Source organism: Candoia aspera, chromosome 3 (assembly GCF_035149785.1).
Source record: "Candoia aspera isolate rCanAsp1 chromosome 3, rCanAsp1.hap2, whole genome shotgun sequence".
Lineage (NCBI taxonomy): Eukaryota > Metazoa > Chordata > Lepidosauria > Squamata > Boidae > Candoia > Candoia aspera.
Genome location: NC_086155.1, coordinates 50,300,252 through 50,327,550, shown reverse-complemented (window position 1 = coordinate 50,327,550; position 27,299 = coordinate 50,300,252). Strand labels below are relative to the sequence as shown.

The 27,299-nt window shown below is 39.3% G+C and overlaps 1 protein-coding gene across 1 annotated transcript in view; it reads right to left on the bottom strand.

Moving 5' to 3' along the window:
• GRM4 (glutamate metabotropic receptor 4) overlaps positions 1-27,299 on the bottom strand; it is a 315,173-nt gene that overhangs the window by 49,631 nt on the left and 238,243 nt on the right. Inside the window, exons 5-6 of the mRNA XM_063297631.1 lie at positions 25,931-26,071; positions 1,119-1,319 (exon numbers count right to left, since the gene is read on the bottom strand). Coding sequence (XP_063153701.1) covers positions 1,119-1,319; positions 25,931-26,071 — 342 coding nt within the window. The remainder of the gene's footprint in view (positions 1-1,118; positions 1,320-25,930; positions 26,072-27,299) is intronic.

Below are 27,299 nucleotides of genomic sequence, written 5' to 3'. Positions count from 1 at the left end.
TAGAGCTGTTTTAAAATATGCCTAATATAAAAGACAACCTCAATGAAGAAAAGTTATTCAGTTGTGGGAGCAAATGGACACTCTCAGTCATACAAAGGGAAGTTTATGGCATGCAGAAGAATGTGAACAGATGACAAATATTATGAAATCTTTAGTTACAGTGATTTGTTTAACGAGTTGCTTCAAGCCAAGATTTTTTGCTGCTTTTTCCCCCTCCAAACTTTACCTTAAAACAAAATCAAATGAATTGCACAAATAAATCCCAATAACATTAGGAAGCAGGAAATTCAAACAACTAGCTAGGAAGGGTATAAATAAGGAAGACAGATTGTAAGGGGACTGCGGCGGAAAGATAAATAGATATAATAAGAAGGCAAAACCCATATATTAAAGACATATAATGTGAGGACGTGATGAGTTTCTAGAAGATGTAAAGGAATCATTAATTGGAAGAGGAAATATTTTCTATCAGAAGAGGTATTTTAATAATGGGAGAGGAATAAAGAAATGAGAGCCATTAACAGGGGATTCCTCATTTGGATAGAATGATGATGACATTTTAGATATTGGTTTTGTTCTGGGGCTACTACTACCTCCCTAGTAATCCAAATAGGACAGCTTCAGAATCCAGGTGCCTGCACATCCAGGTATCTAGATGCAAATACTGGGGAGAAAATGATTGCATCCACCACAGCACCCGGTTTTGATTTTTCAAAATTGCCAGTATATTAGTGGTGGAATTCCTTCAGATATTTATGGCTGAAAATCATCAATAAGACCTTGAACTGTGCCCCCAATAGTCTGACTCATAAATAAATCTACTTTTAGATGAAACGTAGAACATTAAACATAACATAGATATCTTGGAAAAACTAAGCGTACAAGTAGTAAGCAGTCCATGCATTTAAGCCCTGTATGCCTCTTACCGCATCTCAGAATATAAATATATATATTCTAAATATTAGGAAGAGAAGATTGAAGGAAAACAAACAAGACCAAACAGTTGTGAAGGGGGTATTTCAACATTCTTTCCTTCCCTATCAGTTATAGAATGTCATAGCCCTAACATTGACCCAGTTGGTAACTTTAATCTTAAAGGTGCTCTTTCAAAGACAGACCTGAGAAATTGACATTCCGAATATATTTGAGCAACTCTGCACCATCTACTGGATCCATCTTGGGGCAAAGACCAATCTTCCCTGGACACAAGTTCTTGTGCATATTGTGCAGTGCATGACCCATGGCATAGACTGCATCAATGACAAACTGCACCTTTCCTTCCTGCTCATAAGCAGAATCCTGGCCAATCCGCTCTCGATCTGAAAGAAAAAGATACAGGGTAGGAATATGTGAGATGATTTTCTTAGAAGCTGCAGGCTTAACAAGTTGTCAAGTTCCTTCAAAATCTGCAAAACTTCAGTCCAAGAACAACAGTCACAGTCAATAGCATGGTTTAAAGGCTGGAAGGACCATTTCCTTTTATATATAGCATTATCTGAAATTTTCCATACCAAGAAAAGACATACACTGAGATAGAAGAAAATAAACCACAATAAATGACAGGGAAAAAATTATAAAAGTATCAGTGACACTTACTTATGGAGGATAAATAAACATCCAGGCATGAAGAGGTTAGCCCCATATACCCGAAGACTATCTAATGTACTTCAGGTGTTTTCCATATAAAATTTCAAGAAGCATTTTTGTAACTCAGTTTCAAAGGTGAATATAAAATTTACAGTGCTCCTTTCCATTGCTGGCATGTTTCCTTTGTATCATATTTATAATTATTTGTTCTTATAAATACTAAAAGACGATGTAGACTCACATGAGTAAAGCCTCTTAGTGATCCATTCTATTAGATTGATTTTGTCTGAAGATACAAATCATGATAAAACAAAGAAAAGTGAAAAGAATGGATTCTTACAAGGAAGCCAATGGTATAATGGTTAAAGTGTGGTTTAGGACCAGGAAATACCAGATTCAAAATTATCCTTTGTCATAGAAGCTCATAAAATGATTTTGGGCCAGGTAATTTTATTTATTTATTTATTTATTTATTTATTTATTTATTTATCGAATTTGTCACCGCCCATCTCCTCCGAACGGAGGGACTCTGGGCGGTTTACAGCGTAAAACAATAACTGTACAATAAAATTCCAATATAAAATATAGACTAAAACAATTTTAAAACAGATAATCTCTTAGAACAACTTACAAGGTAGTTGTTATGGGGAAAATTTGAAGGAGGGAGTGGTGTGTATGCCACTTGGGAAACATAGGATACATCTAAATCAAATAAATACATAATTTAACACAGAGTACCCAAAATTTATACATTCCAAATGTATAAAAGCTAGAGGTCTACAGCTAGAGGTCTACAATTACTATCAGTTCCAGCCATCAAGGTCAATAGTCAATAGTGGTAATCCAAAACATCTAGAAGGCATTAGGTGTAAGAACCATAATCTAACAACTAAGCACCATGTTTAATATCACTCTAGATCACAGACAGAAATGGATGCTCTTTGGAGAAGGATATATCCATGTTGTTTCAGTTTTCGAACACTAATATTTTTGTTGCATTCTGCTCAAGTGTTTTAAGTCTAGTCAGTTGTGGATGATCTCTTTTTCAACCAACTTATACAAAGTGCAATAATAGATTGCATGTGGGCTAATAGAGTAAGAGCTAACAAGATTCAAGATGGCCTATCAGTCCACTATCCACCAGCAGAAGAGTTGAATTGGGAGTGGATGCCTTGTTCTGCAACCGAGTTCCACCCCTCTTGAACAACAGCATCTGCAGCTTGGGTGTACTTGTAAACCTGACCTTGCTTCTGATGTCCATCGCTAGGGAAAATAGTCTCCATGTGATTAGGTACATTGCTTAATTCTGATTTCTAAGCATGCAGAGGCTTTTTACACATGTTCAAGGGAACACACATAGAAACTCCATTCAGAACATCCCTCTTAATACACGAAAGAAGGCAGGAATATCGGCTGTGATGGTTGAGTGAACTCATATACCCACTCCCCAATTTTAGTCTTCTCATAAGTATAAGGTTTCCATTAAGACCTTCCTCTAGTCAGCAAGTGATATCACAAAGCGCATGTTCTGTAAATGTCCAACTTGAGCATCCCAGGCATGGGCCAGCTTTGAAGCATACGCAGGTATTCAGCCTCTCACATTATCCATCTCATGCTAGCAACTCTAGCACCAGTTCTCTCAGGTTCTGTCAGCAGTGTCAAAGGATAGTTTGTATAACATCCATCAGTTCCAGGATGCGCTTCATCAAGTCCTTGCCCTTGTCAGACATGCTGCTAGTTTTTCTCCTATCTCAATCCCCTTTCCCCTCTTGCCTCTACCCCAGACTGCAGGATCGCTCAAGTATATGCTAATTAACCGTGATAGCTGCTTGCCTCTTCTTGTCATAACTGTTCTCAGTGGATTTTAGACTTATTAATCCTTTGGTAGAAGTTGCCACTTAACATAGTACTCTGTTCATTAGAGCTAAAGGAGGGCCTCCTGTGATATGGTGCACTTGGTAACAGCCAGTACTGCATTAACAAGCCAAATTCTCAAATACTGTCCTCTCCCCAACTGCTAGCAGAGAGAAAAGATGTGCTTGTACAAAGCCATGGGACCTAAAAGGGAAAAGCTAAGAGGAAGTTGTTGGAAACAAGGTCTAACCTATCTGGAGAAAGAAAATAATGACTTTTATCACAAAGAACGCCTGAATGAGTTGGTCTAAAAACTCCATTGGTGTTTAGGAGCTGACTTCAGACTCTAATGCACAACCCAGCTGCAATTTCCAAATGCAGCAAAATACAGACATGACCACTGGAAAAAGGTATGGTCCTGCTTTCCTCTATATGTGCGTGAGGCAGGTGGATTACAGTTTATGCACTGGGTTCAGAATGGGTTCAAATCACCCCTTAGTGCACCTCCCACCGGATTGGAATTTTTATAGCCACTTGGATTCTATATTTATTTATATTGTATTTTTATATTTGTAACTTGTTTTTATTTTTTAGGGGGATTTTAATGTTTATTGTTACAGTATTAATTTTACTGTAAACCGCCCAGAGTCCCTCTCCTGGGGGAGATAGGCAGTAACAAAATTTGAATAATAAATAAATAAATAAATAAAATTTTAAAAATATGCACATGCACACACACATGCACATACAATGAATTTTCACTTCATTACATCAAAGGAGAAATAAACTTCACTGGCTAATAAATAGTGAGTTGTGGGGAAAACCCAAATGATTTGATTTTGTCAGCCTTTTTAACCCACCCATCCCTATAGCACTTTTAAAATGTTTTCTTTAAAAAAGTTCAAATACAACCTTGACTTCAAAACTAACCACACATCCTTTTTCATTTGTAAGTAATAAATGCTTACCTTTTCTTTTTAAAAAAATCCTTGTAAAGCCATACCTTTATCAGGCTAACTCAAAGGTCGCATAATCTGTACAAAATGTTCTTACCAAATAAAGTAGCAAAAAAAGGAAAGGGAAGAAAATGTGAGAGGGGAGAAGATACATTCAAATAAGCTCTCCTAAGTATTGTGATGGTTTCAGGTTGCATCACAGACTTTTCTTAAAGAGCTGTGATAAGCAAACAAACAATAGAAAATACAGAATCTTATTGACCCTCAGAGTCTAATTTGATTAGGATGAATGATGTCGAACCTTTCACGCTTGATTTCTCCCACCAACAGCTAAACAGAAAGCAAAAGCTTAGGCTCTTCCTCATGGCTGTGTTAATGGGCATTCCTCCAGCTCTTGTGTCAGCAGAGGTCTATACTGGCACATATTTTGCTGTCCCAACTGTTAAGCCCTAGTCTAGTGAGTGGTACTTTCCTTATACTTATATTACATTCCTTATAATGTGGGACAAGCAAAGAAAAGTGACTGGTGGATTCCTCCAGCTTAATTTCCCCTCCCAAGAGCATTAGTTGCTGGTTGGAAAAAACAGCCACCAATCACTCTCCTTGATGTGTGGGGACCAGGGTTGGATGAGTGTAGGTGGGTGACTGGGGTAGACGGTTTAACCACCTGTCAAGTGGCAGTTCACAGGAGTGGAAATGTCCCATGCCAGTGATCCATTAATTGATGTCAGTCTTCCCAGGTAGACCAGACAGGAAACATGACCAGATGAGCTAATTCTACTTTATTGTAAAGCTTCATTAACAGAATCTTCTAAGTCTCAAAGTACAAATCTCCCACTGTCTCCTTTACAGCCTAAGAAGCTAGGGAGGGTCCCTTCTGAGCCTCTTTCTCCACCCATTATGCAGCTGTGTGTTATCCCCTCTCTTATCTGACCATTCCCTAGGCAGCATCTCTCCCCCCCCCCCCCACATCCTTCAAGGTCTTTCTCACATACCATTTACAATTGGGCTATTTTTGAGCTCAGGTCTAGCACTTCCTAACATTTAACTCTCTTCTAGAAAAGTGCTAGATCTTTGTCCAAAACTCATCCCAAATGCCACATTATAAGCAAAACAGAAAGGTTGTGAGAAACTTCAAGGAGGCTCCCTTCCATTTTACCCAGCATCTACTCCTGGTAGACCTAAATAGATACCTCTGCAAGAATGGGAGTCAAGCCATAACCCCATCTAACGCAAACAACAACAGGAGCAGGAATCCCTAAGATACTTGGGTGAAGGCATTCTGAACTCTGCTACCTAAAATCCCTTTAATTTGTCATATTTGGAGTAAACTTAGAACCTAGTGACACTTGTGTTTTTTCATGATATAACTTCATTGATACAAACCATACTCAAAGAGCAAAATCTAAGATGTTCAGACGCAAACTCATGTGATTAGTATAGAAAAGTGCCACACAAGCATTTTGTTTCTACCTCTCTTACATTCATTCTGTGCACATTCTGTGCATGCCAGCTGGGTGACTTTGGGCCAGTCCCTCTCCCTCAGCACAACTCACCTCACAGGGTTGTTGTTCAGGAGGAAGGAGTATTAAGTATGTTTGCCACCTTGAATTATTTATAAAAATATTAAAGGTGGGATAAAAAATCTAAAAAAAATATGTCCAATCCTTCTGTAGCCATATTGCAATGGAATCCAAAAATACAAACTGGTCTGAATTATGCCAAATTATATCCCATTCCATTTTCTATTACTGAAACATTCACTTCAAGATAGAAGCCTCCTGCTTAACAGCTGATGTACCAGCAAAGGAGACACTATAACAGATTGACAAAGAACTGACCAACGAGAAAAGATTATATCAAGGCAGTAAATTTACATCCTATCTTTCAAAGTTATAAAAATGCTCTTAGACTACATGGAAATTACTCATGTGAAACCCGTCAAGTTATCTTTTCTTTCCCATTACTGACAAAAACTATTAATCTTCTCCCTCAGTTCAGAGCCCATTCTGTATTTGTCTCTCAATGAGTAGACAAGGCCCTCTAACTTGTCAAGATAATTACATATTTTTAAAAGAATGTTGTAACAGACTTTAGTCCTGATCTAAAATCCCTTGGGAATTTCCTTCCAGCATTTTGTTATTGAGGGCACCATTTTTTCATAAAAAGGAATGTTTTTCCATAACGTTAAAAATGTGTGTGTTGTGATTTTAACCATTGGTACATGTCTAATTCTGAGCATGGGACCTTCTCAGCTTGAGATTTGTTACCGATCCATAAAAACAAGACACACATGGTCAATAGGCATTGTATTAAACATGTCTGTTGAAGCCATTTGTTTGTCTGAATTTATTAGCTGCCCAACTCCAATGGACTCTATATGTAAACCCTGAGCATTAAGACCATAAAATTAGATTAAGATGATTGATTCAATTCATGGTTTCTGTTCCTAACAATTCTCTTTTTCTTGTATGTTTCTTTCTTTTTAAAAAAGGCTATCCTTATCTGAAAGTCCTTGTCGGGTTCTGACCAGAGTAAAGCCAAGAGCAAACTGAGCAAGTTATATTCCATCCGTTCTCAAATTAAGAGTTACATGCCATGGACGTCATGCACAACACAATCAGCTTAATCTAGATCAGTGTTTCTCAAACTTGTCAACTTTAAGATGTGTGGACCTCAACTTCCAGAACCAAGCTGAGGTCCACACATGCTGGCTGGGGAACTTTGGGAGTTGAGGTCCATACATCTTAAAGTTGCCAAGTTTGAGAAACACTGATCTAGATTAAGTATGAGCATTATTCTGGAAATGTCAGGAATTGAAAAGAAAGTTCAGTTTCTATAACTTATGGCCAATTCATAGGAAAACATCATTTCATAATCAGAACCTCGTGTTTCAGAAACCCTGTTAAGACTGACTACCCATATTAAAGAAATGTAAGGGGAGGATTAACTCCACCAACTATACATTGCCCTTCTTGTAACCTACTACATGTTAAAGGTGTATCCTGTAGTGGGGACTTTTTCTAGCCAAGGAGATTTCCATGTAGGACCCGATTTTCTAGGGTTTAAATTGTACCAGAAACGTGCAGATAGATAAAGCTATAAAGGACAGTGACAGAAAAAGTTGATGAGCATTCTTATACTTGTTCTCCCTCCCTTGATTGGTTTTTATACTCACAAGAATGCTAAAACAGGACTAGAGGCAGCTAAGTAATATCAAGATAAGAACAAAATTAAATTCAAGCAATAAGGTAGGATTAAGTTTCTCAGTTCACTTTTAATGCTCCCAAATTAATCAGAGTTCATCCTGAGATAGGGAAAAAAGAATGAGGGATAAACTGCTGGCAGTTGGGCTCCAAAAAAGCAAGCACCAGATTTATCAAAACTAGGCCATCAACTTCAATAAGACATAGTTTGGGACTCAGTTCCTGAAAGATAACAATATTATATTTTCTATAGACTTATTTTTTTCATCATCATATCCTCCTCCCCATGACCCTGCAAACTGCAAAATGTGGCTATAGTGCAAATACGGCAGTTTACACTTCCAGAACATATTGTATCTTTTCAGAGACAGCTACACTGGCTGCCCCTATGCTTTCAGATCATTTTGAGCTGCAGAGATTGCCCTTTAAAGTCTAACACATTGTGGGTCCTCTGTGCCCAGGGGAGACAACATTTTATTTTCAGTTTATATCAGACATACTGGATCATATAACAAAACACTGACCCTTTCTATGTACATTTTATTACAGAAAGCTAAATGTATTTCACAGGCCTTCCTCCTTGATTTTGATCATGTGGTCATATACCACAGAAGAAGTTTAAAACAAAACTCTACAGTGTAGAGAAATCTGAAACAATCCTCTAAGATACAGAGAAGGGGAATTTAGGCTTGGGTTATATGGAAATAATTTTTTTAATGAGACACAGATCAAATAAGGGGAATAATAATTTTAATTTTCTTGGAAGCTGTTCAGTATGTAAAGCTTCAAACATTCAGCATTTGTGTTACATTGCCTCAAAGAAAGGGAAAGGAAACAAGGCAGGCCCAAGACATTTTGCTATCTGAGATGATGGATAAGAGGGCACTTTCCCTGTCTTTCTCTTTTCTATGTTAAAAAACAAAACTGACTCAAGTGGAAATAGAAGCTTTCTTAAGTATTAGTAGTCCTTCAAGGCTTGCAGCTACTATGAGTATGTGTGTGTGTGTGAACACAGAGCAGACTGTGTGATGAACATATAGTACTGTTCTCCCAACACCCCTCAACACATACCCCTCTCAGTATCTGCTACTTGAAATGCTCATATCCCTGCAAATTAGGATTAGACCTGCCCCATAACATCAACCTAATATTATCTGTTGTCGACTTAATAATCCAATTGGAGACAAACCCAGGGTGTGCTGGAGGAAGCTCAGGGGACTTGCATAACTTGTTAATTTTGAGGAGGATTGTTTTAACTAGTTGCTTAAAAAAAGTTTGCTAATTAGTTCTCATGCTGCAGCTCCCCACCCCACCCTGTAGTAATGTGATATCTGCTGTTTAGGTATCCCCAACGAATTGGACTCATCTGGACCCATTGTCACAGCACCAGAATTCCCTTCTGCCAGCCATAATATCAATCTATACTTCTAGTGCTTCACTGGGAAATAATCTGCCACTGCTGCTCTGCACTCTATAGCCTAATGTAAACCCTAAACCTTCCAGGTTCATTCCTTGAAGATGTCTTGCGGCAAAGTCTCCATTTGCCAAGGAGAGCCACCCAGTATGAGAAAGGTGACCTCTTCCAGCCATGCCAATTCATCTGGCAGCTATACCACTATTCCCAAGCCCTACCAGTATCCCCATTTCCACCCCTGCCATAGCAAGCCTTTTATTAATAAATTGGCATCACAACCCTGGGCAAAAAACACACTTCTGATGCAGTGTGGCAAGTCCTTCAGTGTTGCCCAGGCTATACGAAAAGCTTTCAGATCCTGTTATTTTTAAACAAGCACCTGCTTTCTGATGTACTGAAGCTATCAGCCACAATGCTTCTCAGTGAGATGCCAATAGCTACTTGCTTTTTTTTAAAAAAAATCTGCCATTAGGTTGGCACTGCCATATGCAGATGAGAAAACAAAGTTATGCAATGGCATGTTTCAAACAGAAACACAATAAATCTTTTTGAAACTCACAGTCGATTAGGACACCACAGGGAATGTGACCTTGCTGATTATAATAGCAGGCTCTTTCATTGTTCCACCATCTGATAATTAATTTTCAAGCATGCAACTAAGTCTTGCCAGACACCCTCTGAGAAGGAATGCAGCTATCTTATACACTGGGTAAGAAAGGATTAGTAACCATTCTGTTCAGATCCTACCTCCGATAGTTGGCCTAATCAAACTCACTTCCTAATAGCAAAATTGATAGCCCTTGAGTCCACCAATGGACTTCCAAACCATGATCTTGTTTCCTGTGAGTCTCTTTTGGAAGTTACAAAGAGCTGCAGAGAACAAGCGAGCAGCAATTTGATCAAATCCTGGTGAGTATCTTTCCTTCCCTACTCATCTTCCACGTGGATGTACTTTAAAATATTTCACCCATGCAGCTTATTAAAATACATGAGTTCTCCCTACCCCATCTGCCTTGAAACAAACTGCCGAGGTTCTTTTTTGGGGGCGGGAGGGTAATTTCATGTACTTACAGTTATGAGATTTTTTCCTTGAATCATCCAACAGATGCATAGTGTTACATTAGATCTTCAGCTAGGATCTCCAAGTATGGTTGGTGAAGGTTTGGTTCATGAATCAATGCACCTTATCTTTAGGAAACAGGTCCCAACTCATAGCAATGTCTCCAGTGAGTGAACCTAACCTCCGGTCTCAGTTAAGTGTTTTGTCACAAAATGGCTGCGATTGCAATAACAGCATGCAGCTTTTGGGCAGGTTTCCTAATGGTTCAGAACTCATAAGAGAAAGCAATACATCAGTTGATGTTTTTTTGTGTATATGTATGTATTTAGGCCTTTGGCAAGGCCTACCTGAGATCACAATGCACATATTAGAACCTCATTCGGGCCAAGCAGACAAAGCAGCCTCACCAAGCCATACCATGTAGAATGTGGTTTCTCTGACTGGGAAAGTATCCATACACCACAATCTGCCCTTGGCCTAGCTGTGTGCTCAGCACAATGCTTCACCATGGCCAGACTAAGCTCAGTTATGAATACACCCCATGAGGCAATAATGGTTTGAAAGGCCAGTCCATTTCCTCCAGTAGGTGAGAGGAGAGATAAATCTAGATCTCCCTTTGTTTATTGATTTCAACTGCTAACTGCCTATAGACTCTTAAATTTGTAGCTTTCAGACAACTGTAAGTATTTGCCTTTCCACCTGCAAAGACCAACCTTCTATTGCAAATAGATAGATTATCTGTTTATCAGGATAGATGAGTGATATTGGCTGGATATATGAGGACAACTGGATAAGAATACCAATGTTCCATCCAGTATTTTTGCTAGCCACCTTGTGTGTCAGACATTCCCCAAATATGTTTATCTGGCAATAACATCTATGTGCCAGAACTAAAGCTTCTGGACAGAGCTAGAGAAAGACCATGGAGCAAAAATCCAGGAACCTGATCCTCCAAAATAATTTCCCAGAGAGCAACAGACGGTGTCAGCAGAAGCAGACAATTCCAGAGTCAACACCAATATGGGTATGATTTAGCCTACTGGGGCTGATGTTGCTTACCACAGTATCCTTTCTGAAGGCTAGGCATCTGGAAATATGTATATACAGATGCTAATTTGATTATTTTTACTTTAAATATATATTATTCCTTTTCCCAACAATGACCTTATTCCCCAAAGAAATATATTACAGGAAGAGAGAAACAAATGTCATTTTACTTACATGGTCACTTTGATGTTATGACTTAAATGGGAAACCTCATATGCACATACATATACATATACATATATGCACATACACACACATGCAACTAAACTATCCTCTTGGAGTTTTGACCATATCTGAAACATAGACACAGCTGTAAGGCATGGAAGATAAGAAGCAGAGTGGAAAGAATATTAATTCTGTTTCACAAATGAAATAATAGACATGGACATCTAAAAGAGAAACCCTTGAGATAGCTTCACCTAGGTCTAAAATTAAACATTTGTGCTTCTTTTTCAGTGGCTTTTCAGTTTAGCTGCTGCCCTGGATTTTATTATGTTATTCTAATTTGTACATACTTAGTCTTTGTTAATTAGGTTCTCTCACCCCCCCACCGCCCCCCCTATTTGAATTTCACATGTAAGCTGCCTTGGAGAAAGTACTGCAAAGGTAGGATATTAATGTTTAAATCAATATATAAATATTATTTCAATCAATGTATAAAATATTCATTTATGGGCCTCATCTGGTACCACATGCCACCATCATGGCTAAAGTCTGCAACCCACACTTTACAGAATTATTATCTGCATGTTGATTAAACCCAGAAATGTTTATCTAGCTCCTTTACTCTGGTATTTCTCTCTCTTACACTTATGACTTTATTTATTTAGTATACAGATGTAAAAGAATACCAAAGATTCTGTTAAAGCATTTGGATGATTTGCTCCCACAAGGCCTTGCAACAGCAAGAATACTAGTACCAAGTAAAATTTAGCTAGCGTTCATCCTTCTCTTTCCAAAAATCCATCTCTCACGCATCTGAAAAGAAAGTATGCTGGTAGACGTGGTGTGCAAACAGTGATAGTTGCATGTTTGAAAAAGAGCTTACACAGGAGAATTTGTATGAAGCATCTAGCATTAGGGAAATTAATTCACAGAATGAAAGAAAGGTAATTTGCATTTGAAAAAAATGTTTCTCTGGCCATTTTTAGCAATAGCTATAAATTGGGGAAACATGTTAGAAATATTGCAAAATCATCTACGTACTTTTTAAATCCCAAATAAATTGGGGTTTTAAAAAGTACATAGATCCTTCAGACAGGACTACTACGCTATTAATAAGGTTACTTAAGCAGAAAAAAATCATATTGAGTCGCACATCCCAATTTAACTCATGGAAGTTTAGTAACTTGAGGACAGAACATAGGCAGAAGTTCCAGATCTCAGAATGTCTAGTGCAAAAAATGTTAGGCATTAAGGCTGGGAAAAATTTTCTTCAGAGTCATTAGAAAACTACTGCCAGCTGAGGTAGGCAATGCTGGACTAAATGATTTACTATACCCCTATTGTAAAGAAACATAATTTTCCCCTCCTGTTGCATAAACCTCAATTTGTCACACTATCTTACTCATACTGTGTTATGTTGCATGTCAAAAAGGCTATCGGAAATCAATGCTGGAAGCAACAGCCCATGAAAGAGGTCAACAATGCTGAATATTCATCCCATTGGTCAAGAAAAGGCCCATTAATAAGACTAAAAGGCACATGAGAGTCCAGCATCAATGCTAATGAGAGAAGATGGAGTTTCCCTACAAATTCTTGGTCAGGTCTTCAGTTGATGATTTTATTGCTGAGAATGAACCTATACTGTTGCCTCCCGAGGCCTTAGGGTATCAGCCAGTGAAATGTTGCTACTGAGAGCCAATTTGGAATGGGAAGTTCCTGATTTTCACATTGCTAGCATTATTACACTGTATTATTTATCATTATCACACTGTGGGGTAATTTATAGGGAAATATAAACACATCAAAAGCTTCTAGTTTTCTTTTTCCTAGAAGTTAGCAATTTAAATTTTGAAAATGTAGGAAATAACATAGAAGGGGAGACAAACACAGCATAAAATCGGAGGGACTAGTTACAAACTCTATTGCATTTGGGATTACGAAAAAGGAGTTGGGTCATAGGCTCCATGGGAGCTGGCTGGCTTTGAGCAGGGACTCAGGCAGCTTACCATATATGAGCTGCAGAACTCTAGCTGAACACAGATGGCAGCAAAGAGACTCAGCAAACTATAGCATCTATGCTGTCCTCTAGTGGTAGGCCAAGTTTTTGCAGCCCAGATATCACATGAACAGAGAAGTCTCACCATCTTATGAGGAAATTCCAGGCAAAAGCTGCAGCAAGGAAGAATGGAAAGAGAATTCTAACTGGACACTTTCCTTGCAACTTTTAAAGTGGTTCTAAGGATTCTTATGTTCTTCTAAGATTTTAATGGCTTTATTGCCCACTTTCTATGTATGATATTTATCTGATGCTTTTTTAATTATAACTTGTCTTTTCAATTGCTTTACTTTTAACATTTTTATTTTAAATATCTGTCATGACCTCAAAGAGGGATAGAAATGATAATAGTAGCTGTGATAGTAATAGTAGAAGTGGTTATAGGAAAAACAGTACTGACACTTTTGTTACACTGGTAAAGCTGTGATAAGATCTGACAGAGAGGAAAAGAAGGAGGGGCACAGTTTTAAAGCTAAGAACCAGGAGACTGTGCTAGATACAGGAGAAGGTAGTAAATCAACTTACAGAGGAATATCATGGTCTATATAAAGGACGGGAAGCATGCTACCCTCTAAAAGTTATTGAAGTCCAACTCTCACCATTGTTTATTAATGGCCCTGCTAGCTGGTGTTGCTGGAAATTATAGTTTAGCAACATTTTGGAGACTCCACAAACTGTCCAGTCTAAGATTATACAATCAGTAAATTAAATAATTTTGGTGGCAGAGTTCTATGCAGAAGTACAACGAGAGAATGATTAGAAGACTACAGTAGTGAAGAAGCATAAGCTAGGTTTTTGTTTTTGTTTTTGTTTTTGTTTTTGTTTTTGTTTTTGTTTTTGTTTTTGTTTTTGTTTTTGTTTTTGTTTTTGTTTTTGTTCTGTTCTAGTTGAGGCCAGGGATGGCTTTCACAGTGCTGAGTAGAGAGGAATAGCATAATTTGGCAATGGACTGAATATAAATTAAAATAAGTGGGAGACATCAAATTGGCTTTGTGCCTGATTGACAGGATGGGTGGTGATGCTGTCAAGAAGATGGAGAGCAATCGAGGAAAGGAAGAATTAGTAGGGAAGATAAACAGTTCTATGACATCCTATTCTAAGTGTCACCTTCTGGAGGAATAAATGTGAACTTGGAACTAACCTTTAGGCAGACGTTTGCTAGGAGATTTAACTCACAGTGCCTCAGGGAAACACCAAAGGTCTGGATTCTGGTCAGATTGATGCTGGAGGAAGTTTTTCCACAGTGCTCCAGAAAATAAAATCAACAAGCTCCATCTGTCTACATTATTTTTTTTCAAACTATGCCATAATAAAAAGTGATTCCCCCTCTGCCCCCCACTTCGGTTTACTAAGCAGGTTTCCTCAGAGAAATGCAGACATAATTTATTTGCTGATAAATTCAGATAATTTAACAACACTCCTCAGACTGCTGAATTTCACCTATGTAAAAACAAAAGCCTTAAAATATGCTCAATTAATGCTATATTATTATTAAGATGAAAAACTGGTAATGATGCCTATGGATTGCTTTGCAGTATGGTGAATTTCTAGGAGAGGCTAGTGCCCAAGTATTTCCATAATTAAGAAGTTTTCCAGTTCATGAATGTTAGGTCATAACACACTTACCATGTAAGTACATTATTCAAGAACTGGGATCACTATTCTTAGTTGGAAAGAAGGAAAGCAGAAAGAAACTGATGATGTGAGTTTAAAATGACTGAGTGCGTTTATTATCTCTTATGAATAAAATTAAAATTGAAGAAGTTTCTAGATATAAAAATTAGCAATTAAGGGGGGGGGGAACCAGGAAAATGCACAAGCATAGGGAAATGGCAGATCAGTTATAAGAAAAATCATGATGGATCACATTAATGATCCATTTAATCCAACCCCCAGTTTCTACAATGCTCAGCTGGAGGCCACAAAAAAGAATACAAAGCAAGAGAATAACAGCAACAGACTGACTCCTACTCTTGTTTCCAACCAATAATGTTCAATGGTACTTACAAGAAAAGGAGATGAGTTTGCCTTTACATCTTAGATTCTCTACTAATATGTAATGGAGGCAGACAAGTTTCTTCTGTCTCACCTTTTGTATTCAATTTATATGGCTGCCCATCTCATGCATATGACTCTGGGTGGCTAACAGAAAATAAAAAAGATAAAAGATAAAAACAATAAATAACAAATATAGGAGCTGGGATAAAACCAACAACACAATCAACACAGCCAATATATGGGCTCGATGACATGCCCTGGGCTCCAGGCTCAGCAACAAAGGCAGGTTTTTAGGGTCTTACAGAAAGCCAGTAGGGTGTGGGCCAGCCTGATTTCTGGAGAAATGAGATTCCAATGGGCAGGCACCACAACAGAAATGGTTCTCCTTCGGGGACCCACAAGATGACCCTCCCTAACAGACAGGACATGGCGCTGAATGGTAGATACAACTAGGGAGAAACAGTTCCGCAAGCAACCTGGCCCCATGCCATGAAGTTGAAACCAAAGACACCTGGAAGTCAGCAGATTGAGGAAGGCTGATCTAGATCCATTTAACCCTGATTCCCAATAAGAGATGAATATGTAGATAGACAAAGAAAAAGAACATTGTTTGTGCAGTACTTTCAATTCCTCAGATTGAAATCAGGGTAAAAATCAGTTGCTCTCTGACCTGGTCTCATAACAAATAAAGGAGAGAATGCTGTGGACTTCTCAGTAAAGGAACTGGATACATATGACAGATTGGAAACATTGGATGCATGGATTCCACCATGATAAAATCTAATGTACAAATCCATTTACATTAGACATAAATTTCTCCACAGATCCAGAGTCACCTGGTGAAAATTTTGCAGCACAGACCAGTCCAATTGGTATGAAAAAGCTCTCTTCATTTTATTCTGGTGTGCATGTTGTCCCATGCCAGTCTCTTTCATGATTCCTCACAGCTAGAATCCACCCACACATACTAAGTAAAAGCCAAAAGCCTATCAGCACCTCTTACACCATCCAAGTGGGCAGGGGAGAGGGGGGAAGAGCTCATTCACAGCTGCAAAAGAAAACCTACAGAAGCTTAGGAAGGCCTTGGAAGCAATGAATTTGCCTTTCTATTATGTTCAGCTGGCAACACAGAATGACAGAACGAATCCAAGCAATTCTGGTTACCAGGATTGAAAGCTAGGCATCTGTATCAGGAGGTGGAAAGCTGCAGCTGCCCATTATAAATATATTCCAGGGCAGTGGCAAGGGTCAGGATATTCATCTCAATGCTACCTGCCCAATTCTCCCCATCACCATTTCCCTTCAGAGCCTGACTGAAGTTTTCTACCATTGGCCTTTTTGCTTGGCAGCCTGAACAGCATGGATCTGCAGCATCTTCATTTCATGGTGCAGCTTCCTTTGGTTCACATAGGCCTGTGCCACCCAGAAGTTCAGATTATCCAGGGCTTTTGTTAAGCAAGTCACTACAACGATGGCATCTCACTGCCATTATTCTTGAAGGTCTTCCCTCTCACTCTGCTTGGTCTGATATTCCCTCAGGAAGCAAAAGAACATGGCTGGCCTCAAAAGCATCAGAGTACTCAGACAGCCCAGAGACTCTGATTTTCCTTCCTTTCTCTATGATGTTCCTACATTTTAGCTGGTCTGTAAGATGCCAGTCTTTCTTGATGCACCCTTGACAGATACCCAAGATGACCTCTAGTCATTCTTTGTAAAGATGGGAAAATTTCATAATTGCCCTTTCTTTGGGCTGACACAGTCTCTTTGTTTGCCTCCAAAAAGGGCGGGGGGGGGGGGGAAGCATAGACATTTCCTTCCTCAATTCCTGTAAGTAATGGACGATTGTACTGAATCTGACACTGTGCTCCACATCTAATTTCACTCTGGGGAAAAAAAAGCAAATCCTTTGAAGTTACCTAGGAAAGAACCATCACTAACTAGGCAAGTTTTATGAAGACATGGAACAGTGCAGCAGTTTCAGGGGTCTTTAGAAACAGGCTGGGCTGTATTACACGTATGTATCATCCTGACATGTTAAAGACAGATACAACTACCTGAGAGGACTACCAAGTTGAACCCTCCTGTAGACAGGCAGTGGCTTCCATAGGATTTGCATATCCTACTTAGAGAATTTCTGAGGGTTTTTTGCCCTATCAATTTCTTCCTCCACAAAAGAAGCTTCCATCTTTCTCTTTTACTTCCAAAGTACTTGAGTATTTGCTCTTTATTTATTGAATCTGCAATACCTTCCATGATTAATTCTGAACTATTTAAAAAAAATCTATTTTGACTTTCGGAAGTTTGGCTGGGCTTCTGAGTGCCCACTTAAATATTATATAGATAATGAAGACTCCCCCTAGTTGAGCTTGACTCCTTATAACTACACAAAGACTTCCGTACAGTTTTCTTGGCAACAGTACAATACTATCTTCATCTGGGACTTTTTAAAATTTCGCAATCTAGTTAACGGTCCTGGTTTCCCTGGTGGTTTTCTATCCAAGCTCTAACAAGGTCCATCTCAGCTTATGGTTGCAGACAGTGCTTTTTCTTTTCCTTTTAAGTCAGCAAGGTTTGGACAGGTGATACATGTTTTATATAAACCACTTAAATAAGCTGAAAAGGGGTAGAAAGGGATTTTTAAAATGTGTTGTGATTAGCTTGTTATTTTCTAAAAGACATACATATACACATACGCTGTTCCAAAAACTGTCATTTTTAAGTAGCTATCCAGTAATAAACTGTTGTTTAAACAAGTTGTTTCAATGATACTTCCTTGTAACTGATGTGATATGGGCCAGTTTCCCCAACCTGTTCCCCTTCAGATAGGCTAGGCAATGATTTCCAGATTCCCCAAAATAGTAAATCTAGCACATCTAGATGGCAACTCCCCAGAAACACCTGATGCAGTCCTACCTCATAAAGGGAACAGCAAGGAAGTAGGATCTCTCTGGATCTGGCATTTCAAAATGTACAGCTGGCCTTGGCCTCTAAGTTAGACTTAGAGCAAGTTAGATAAAGTGAATTATGTGGTGAATTATATTGCATTGGAAAGCTCAGTCTCTCTTTATTTTTGCAAGCACTGCAATGTATTTGAAGAAGAGCCAAATACGTCACTGCATTTGCAAATGCTGTCATTTCAAAGTGAAGTGTTTCAGTGTGAAGATCTACTTCCCCACTTCTATAGGCCCTTTGGAAATATCAAGAAATCAGACAAGGAGAAATAGAAAGATCAATATATACCTACCTTAACCTCAGCAGTACAATTGGAAACACATGCTTTGAGACTGTGAAACTCTGGGCCTTGTAGCTTATGGGAAATTATATACTAATGGGGCTTTCACACCAAGATACATTAGCAGATAGTAAATTAAAACCCAGTCTTATACATTATTTTACTACTGACTTGTCCTGTCTGAACTCACCCTTGAAGTCACAAGTCTTTCTATAATTACTGTGTGTTTTTATCATTTGGCTGGAGTACACTCAGTGACTATGTAAAACTGACAGTTGAGGAGACAAAAATGGAAAATTGAGTGGGAATGGAATGGAGCATGGCTGACTGACTAGAATGCTGAAAATTCTGCAGCGTTGTTGCTGATCTTGCTTCTTTCAAAGAAATGTCAGAAGATTAAACTGATGAACAAATTGTACCTTGAATACAGCATCCGAATAGTTTGAGATTCCACAGCAGATGTAAGGAAGTTATGGCTCTCCAGCTGTTACAAACTTCAATGATTGCACTTCAACAACATCCATCACCACTGACCATGCTGGGGCTGCTGGGAGTTGCAGTTCAGCAATATCTGGAGGACCAGCTTCCCTATTCTTGTTTTAGAGCATTAAAGGCTCAACATCACGGGATCAACATTTGGTACCCCGCCTAGAGGATAGAATTAAGTGCATAGCAATGATGGAAACCAGGAGATACTCTAAATCCAAACATATCATATGGCCCATGACCATTTAGGCATCACAATGAGTGACTTGGAATTGTAGTAGATAGCAAAAGTTCTGTTGCCTTCCACAAAACCTCAAAAAAGGGAGAGAAATTCATTTAACTGGCAATACACAACCTACAATTCCACCACGTCTCCACTGCCTGAAAGCCCAGACACCTTTATCTGTCTTTCCCCCATGGGTGGCAGGCAGTAAATCTCTTCCATCTTTCAGTAAACATGTCACCTGCAACCATCAGCTGAACCACATGGCTGTCAAAAAGATAGATTCCCTATACACTTGGTTTATCACTGTAATCCCTCCCAGTCAGTTCTAGCTGGAAAAATCCAAAAATACGTATAACCACATAATGACAGCAAGTCTGGGCCAGTGGTTAAGAAACACACACCTGATCTTCATAGTTATTAAAAGACAGGAAAGGGCAATAAAGTGTTAACATTTCTACAGCTAGCATGTATAGCTCTATCATTCCGCTATCCTCACTTTCTTTTCAAATCTGTGTAAATTCAGTGAATGCAGTATTCACTGATGCTTCAGAGATGTATAGCCCTAGTACCAGCACCCTCTGCTAAAGCCAGCCCACTTCACCCCCTTCCCAGCAAGCAACAGGGTCAATGAGCCATAATTTAACATATTGTACAACACCCTAGACTGATGATGAGGTATTGAGGGAAATTTAAAACAGTAGTCTGTTGCTGCCTGTTGCTCCTATCAGATGCACATGCAGCCAATACCCTCAGATTAGGAGAGGTCTACCAGCAGGCTCTTTGGTAAGAAGTCACTCAAATTTGGAACTCCCCTGGCCTTAAATATTTTATATATTGGGGTATTTGGGCATACCTATTACCATATAACAAAAAACAGAAAATTACTGTTACAGAGTCCTAATTCTCCATAAATGTAGAAGCATGAATATTTCAATCAGTGATGCTGTTTACACAATACGATTGACTGGGTTATGGGCAGGATGAAACCCAGTCAGCAGCAGAAAAAGAAAGGGTTAGTTTAACCCAAAGTAGCCTTGGATTTGTTTGGAGTTAAAACTGTTCTCCCTTGTCATGTCGGCCTTGTCATGTGAAGATGGAAGAGAGCATTAACATGAAGTTAACCATCACACTTTCACCCACAAGATCCAGAGACAGGAACTTAGAACAACATTGCAAAAAAATGTTACATCCTCTTGTTACCCCATTGATGTTGTGGCTCCTACACTAGCCTCCCATGTTTGTTTTAAAAAATGACAAACAGAAAGTAATGAGAGCCAGCTAGCCTCCAAAAAACAGGCTGAGATACGCTTGTAATCCAGTACAAATTTCTCTGTCCGATAGGCATGCTCTGTATCTTCTCCATGGACAGCCTACTAGGACTCTCCAATATTCATCAGAAATTTTGCATATTTCTGTCCTGCCCTCCTTTCTCTAATTGTGCCTTCTAATCCTTAATAGAAGAGATGGAGTGGACATTTACAGGCAGAATGGCATCTAACGTATTTCAGTTCAGTTCATTCTGTAACAGTTCAAACACACAGCAAAATACCCCTACTTTGAATTCTTCCATTTATATTCTATTGAGGTATGTATGCAGAATTCCATAGGTGAAACAGCGGGGCTACTATGTGATTCCATTTATTCCTTTTGATAGAAAAATACAAAACAAAGTTTCAAATGGCATCAAGTTTGAGTTTAAACAGGTCTCCCTAATTCTAGAGAAATTCGCTCTGCAATTACTAATTGGTTATTTATTGGAATAGCCAAAACCATCTTTTTAAGAGCCAGTTTATTGTAATGGTTAAGGTGCCGGACTAGAAATTGAGAGACAGTAAGTTCTAATCCTCCCTGAGGCATGGAAGCCAGCTGGGTGGCTTTGGATGAATTGCTGTCTCTTAGCCCAACCCAGCTCATAGGATCATTGTTGTAGGGAAAAATAGGAGGAGGGAACATTATATTTGCTACCTTGAGTTGTACAAATAAAGGTGGGATATTTATTTATTTTATTTATTTGTCAAATTTACCACCACCCATCTCCTCCCTAAGGAGACACTCTGGGCAGTTTACAATAGAAGTAAGTTTAAAATTCAATACAAACTATAAATAATCCATAATAATGATTCATATCATTAAATATAGATATGAATAGAAGATGAAAATATAAAGTGCAATAAAATCCAGATGGCAGTGAGGTTCTACTTCAGTCTGTGAATATATAGGGGCCATTCTAGGGTGCCAGCCATCCCCAGGAATGACTATTCCCCTTTCTGCCCACAGGTGAGATGGCAAAACCAGGTCTTCAGTTTTTTGAGAGGGGGCTTGCCTCATCCCCAAGAGAAGAATGTTCCAGAGGGTGTGAGCTCCTGCAGAGAGGGCCCGCTTCCGGGACCATGCCAGACGGAATTCTCTTACAGACAGGGTTGGTAACATACCCTCTCTGCATGACTGGGTGGAATGGGTCGATGTACAGTAATGGGGATGAGATGGTCCCTTGGGTAGCCTGGACCCATGCCATGTAGGGATTTAAAGATAATAACCAACACCTTGAATTGGACCTGGAAGCAAACTGGGACCCAATGCAGCTTGTGCAGCAAAGGTGTTACATGTGCTGATCTTGGGGTACCTAGAATTGCCCTCATGGCCACATTCTGGACCAGCTGTAGCTTCCAGATACTCTTCAATGGTAGCCCCATATACAGCACATTACAATAGTCTATATGGGAGATGACCAGGGCATGAGTGACCATTCGAAGGGCCTCTTGATCCAGAAAAGGGCATAGCTGGCACACAACATGAAGTTGAGCAAAGGCCCTCCTGGCCATGACTGCCACCTGCTCTTTGAGCAGGAGTCGTGAGTCCAGGAGGACCCCCAGATTCCACACCGGGTCTGTCTGGGGCAGTGCGACCCCATCCAGAACTAAAGATGGCAAATTCCTGGATCCAGAGGAGCCATTAACCCACAGCCACTCTGTCTTACCAGGGTTCAGCCAAAGCCTGTTGTTCCCATCCAGGACCCTAAAGACCCCAGGCACCAAGAGAGGGTGGTCACAGCATCACTTACTTCACCCAGGGTGGAGATGCATATTGATGATACCTCATCCCATGGTGACGGATGATCTCACCCAGTGGTTTCATGTAGATGTTAAAAAGGAGTGGAGAGAGTACCGAGCCCTGTGGCATCCCACAAAGGAGGGGCCGTGGGCCGGATCTCTTGCTCCCTATCATCACCGATTGGGACCAGCCCTGGAGGAAGGAGGTGAACCAGCGCAAAACTACGCCACCCACCCCCAACTCCCTGAGTTGCCCCAAAAGGATACCATGGTCAATGGTATCGAAAGCCACTGAGAGGTCAAGAAGAACCAGGATGGATGCACTGCCCCCATCCTGCTCCCGCCAGAGAACATCCATAAGTGCCACCAAATATATAAATCAATACTTCCTTTTCCTAGAGGTGCACTGACAAGTTAACTCTTCCAGCAAAACCAGAGCAATGGTTTAAGAGAGAAACTAATAGGCTTAATTTTTTTTAAGCCTCAGAAATTGTTTAAATTATATCTACAAGAGGGAAAAAAAAGGGAAGAAGCAGTCAAAATGCTGAGCAAAGCATGTGAGAAGGAACAAATATCCATTAATGGGGTTAGACCTTGATAAAGAAGCAATGCTGTAAAAGAACAGAATTTTCCCCGCAGCAAAAAAGTTACTAAGTACTCCTGGAAAGTCCACAACATAACTGTGTCCAATTTTTCTTTACATACATGACCAGCTGTTGATTCTTACATAGTCTAAACTTCCAGACACAAGAAGTACCAAAAAGTTTGGGAATTGTCTTTGGATAAGCAGAGGTATAATCCATGGAATTCCATGCCGGCCATGGAATTCTGGAAGTTGAAGTCCATCCATCTTATAGTTCCCAAGGTTGAGAAACACTGGTATAATCAAATAATAAACAAAACTACACAAGAGGAGGGGAGGACTTATTCAGGATATATACAATGAGCTGTCACAGAATTTCTGTGTTTTGAGGAAAGCACTGGAAAACATATGGGAAGAAGGTGTAAGGATTGGAGTAGGCTCTATGAGGCCATAAGAGGACTGGATAAAATATTCCTACCATAATATCATATGTTGGTTTTGTTTATAACTGGCTTACAATGAAGATGAAATTGGGCATGAAGGATCTCCTATCCTTTAAGTGTCTGGCCCTGAACTGTCTTCTCTATACCCTTACAAGATGTGCAGATTTGGCATTTAAGCAGCTACTCTGACATCTGAATCTATCCTGGGTGGATCAAGAGAGGAGGTAGTAGAAGCAATGGTCAAGATTAGTTTTACCTGTCCCTCTGGGTCTTTCTGTTCTGTCCTCTGATCTACTGTGGCACTCATCAATTCCGCAGAGGGACAGTGTCTGGCAAGGAGGGTGAATAAATGTGACAACACAGAGATAAAGAAGCGGTCCTAGTCACTTTCTGTAACACCAGCTTGAAGATTTGTTATCATTTACATGGCAGCTGATTTCTCTGGGGTTTGTTTCTTTCCTTCCTTCCTTTTAACAACAATTCTGCATTGTGCTTCCCATGCGGCTAGATATTTTTATGGAATGAAATATTTTAATTGTTGCTTGAGGCAAAAGGTGCCCAGCACTAAGGTTTCAGTCACTTCACATCAGAGACAGAATTTCCATCAGCTCTGGCAACAGAGGGAGGATGAACAAATACATTCATTCGCCCATGGGACGTGTATCTCCTCTCTCCTGTCAGGATTAACTCTACTCATGAACTTAAGAGGGGTACTTTCTCATCCCCTTTTTATTTTCAGGAACTCCATTCCACTCTAATCCATAAGCCACTTTCAAACAATGGTGGCACAGCTTTACAATGCATTATCTCCCCCTCATGAACCAAGCTGCTGAGAGAGAATTGCTGGGAAAAGAGTAGCTGAGAACAATGGAATTGGGGTTGCAATGTCATAATGGAAACTTATGAGCAAATGAAGAAAGAACTTGTGTAGTGTGAAGAGGAAAGATGATGGCAAACAATGAAAAGGAAAACTAATGTCCATGTAGAGTAAAAGCAGACCAAAGAAGAAGATAGCAAAAGGTGCCCAAGGAAGCTGAGAATGAACCATGTAGCCAGCTGAATTAATGTGGGTTTGTTTTTATTTAATAACTACAAAGATAGTAGGCATTTGGTTGCTTCATACACTAATTCCTCCTGGGTTCTATCAGGGCCTTCAGCAAGCATACTTATTTGTGAGCAATGCCTCCTACTCTTGAATTCAAGGAATCATATCCTAAAATGTTGTTCTTAATCTACTGGCCCACTCCCAGATGAGTCTATCGATGCTTATGGGCTTGATTGATTGATTTAATTTATACAAATATATGCTCTGCTTACCAGGTGCTCAGAAAATGTATAATTAAAAATGATAATTAAGACGTTCTCATAAAAGCAAGGAACACAGGGACAAAAACAAAACAAAGCAGCTTTAAAAATCTGAGGGCCGCATTAACATAAACACTGAAGAGCATTAAAATATCATACAGGATTTATGATCTTTAGTCTTGTCTAATAGAACATAATCTTACATCCCTCAAGAACTACCATCTCCCACTTTGCGTCTTCCAGATGTGTTGGGTCTCCAACTACTGGGATTCTCAACCAATTCCTATCAGAGAATTTTTAAAGTTCTGGTCCCAACACATCTGAGGATATCAGGCTAGGAAGACTGGCAGAAATGGAAGAGAAAGCCCACATAGGCACATTCTCTGACAAGTCTCTTCTTCTACCTCTGTCCTTGATTCCACTAATACAAATCACTCTTTCCTACCCCATAAGATCATCTGCCAGCTACTCCAGATCTGCCCTTTTCCCTCCTGTTAAAAAAACAGTCTCAGTCTCATCCTTCACAGCAAGGATGCATTTAGTATTAGCAAATATTTAAAGAGTGTCTTAGCCACATTACTGTTATGATTCTTACAGTCATACTGACTCAGAATGATATTGTACGTTTTTTGCTGTGCTGGGTGGAAATTATGGAAGAGTAACACATTTGAAGGGCACCAAACTGACTAAGTTACCCTGCTTTATAGCATGCACATGAGCACAATACTGCATGAAACTAGGAGACTAAGAATGATAGAAAGTCACTTACCTATTGAGGTCAGACCAGAAAGGACTACCCTGATTCATAGCTCAATCACTTCTCTATTATGCTTCACCAGCAAATACACCATCATCCCAGCCTACCTGCTTCAGACTATCACTTGACCTTCAGAGCTTATCCACCAGCACCACACCATTCACTCTACTAATATAAAATCCACACAATTAACTTGGCATTATGAAAAATATGACAGTATGTTCTGACAGTTACCTCAGAGAATTCAACTCATATACCCAATGCATGCAAAGCAACTAGTATCTCTGACTGAAACAGTGAACCCTGAAAGTGGGGACTGCCTGCTAGGTCTAAGAAAGACCAAATCAATGGCCACAGCTCCATTAGATAATGATGTTCTTTTAGGTTACAACACTGGAATGGAGCCAATGACATCCCAGTCAGATTGCTCTGTCTTTCCCATTCTCTGCCACTCACAAACCAAAGGTCCACACTCCCAAATAAACCCACATTTAGAATTTCTTACTTGTACACTTTTTGAGAGCACTTCCTTTCTTGAGAGCATGGCGGCTTAGCTTGCAGTGAAAGTTATCCTCCCAAAATTCAGCAAACCAAATGTTCCGTCGATTATTGTCCAGTGTCCTACTAGAGAAATAGCGATCAAAACCTAATGAGGGAAACAGATAATAAAAACATGAGGTCTTATGGCCAGAATACATGGGGCCTGCTATATGGGGGTGGACAGAAAATCTTAAAAAATAAAAGGGAATGTTTGCTATTGAAATAACATTTTAAAAAATAATAGATAAGTATAGCTACATGGCTACTATTTGAAGACTTATTTCTTAGCTTTAAATGAATATTAAAGAGCCTAGAATATTTCAAAGGCATCTTCAACACAATTACCAACAGACCAATAGCCAAATGTGTTAATTTGCACCATAGGTTCAAAAAGGGTTCGGGGGAAGCCTGCTGTTCTTTTGTTTTCTTTTGGAAGGACAGAAGAGTTATAGATCAGAACCTCAGCTCATTCAATTATAACATTTAGTGCTACTTTGCCAATTGAAAATAGTTTGGACAATGGCATCTGCAGCAAGTCATGATGATGTAAAATTGAAGAGTGGATTTGGAGACATCATGATGCAAATTATGCACTTATGTACTTGAATCAGATGTTGTGATGCATGTACAGAATTGCAGCATTTGTGTGATGATGTTATCAAAGCTTGTTATGGACACTGCTGCTGATGCCTCTCACTACTTTAGATTTCAGCTCTTACAACTACTTGCCATTGGCTATGGTGATAGGATAACTGATGGGAACTGAAGTCTAAAATATCTTGAAGCACTAAGCTGCATATCTCTACTTCAATTGCATCAAATGTATTTATTTTCAGAAAAGGTTTTAAAAATCCTAAAATTCAGTAGCATACACTGGAAATAGATTGGTTTCTGCATCTTTATTCTGACATGCATTCACACATAGATATGCACCTCAGTTTGAAGATCTGTGTTATGTCACAAATGCATCACAGCCCATCATATTATTCCACACCTATAGTTCTTTCCCATTTCCCACATAAACTATTCTTACCTTGACAAATCTAAATATTTAGCAAGCATGCACCAGCATATGTTGCACTGTGTCTTAACAGCATTCTAACATTCTCTTGTTTATCTATAGAAAACTTTAGAATGCTCTTCTTCCTCTTTGCTTCTCAAGTTTTGAATCTTTGCCTTTTCTAAAAAATATAATAATTTATTAAATGTATATGCCACCCAACTCCCAGTGACTCTGGGTGGTTTACAAATTGTTACAAATGTTTAAAAACAAAGAAACCACACAAACAACACAAAAACCACCCAATAAAAGAAACAAAGATGGCAGAGAAAAC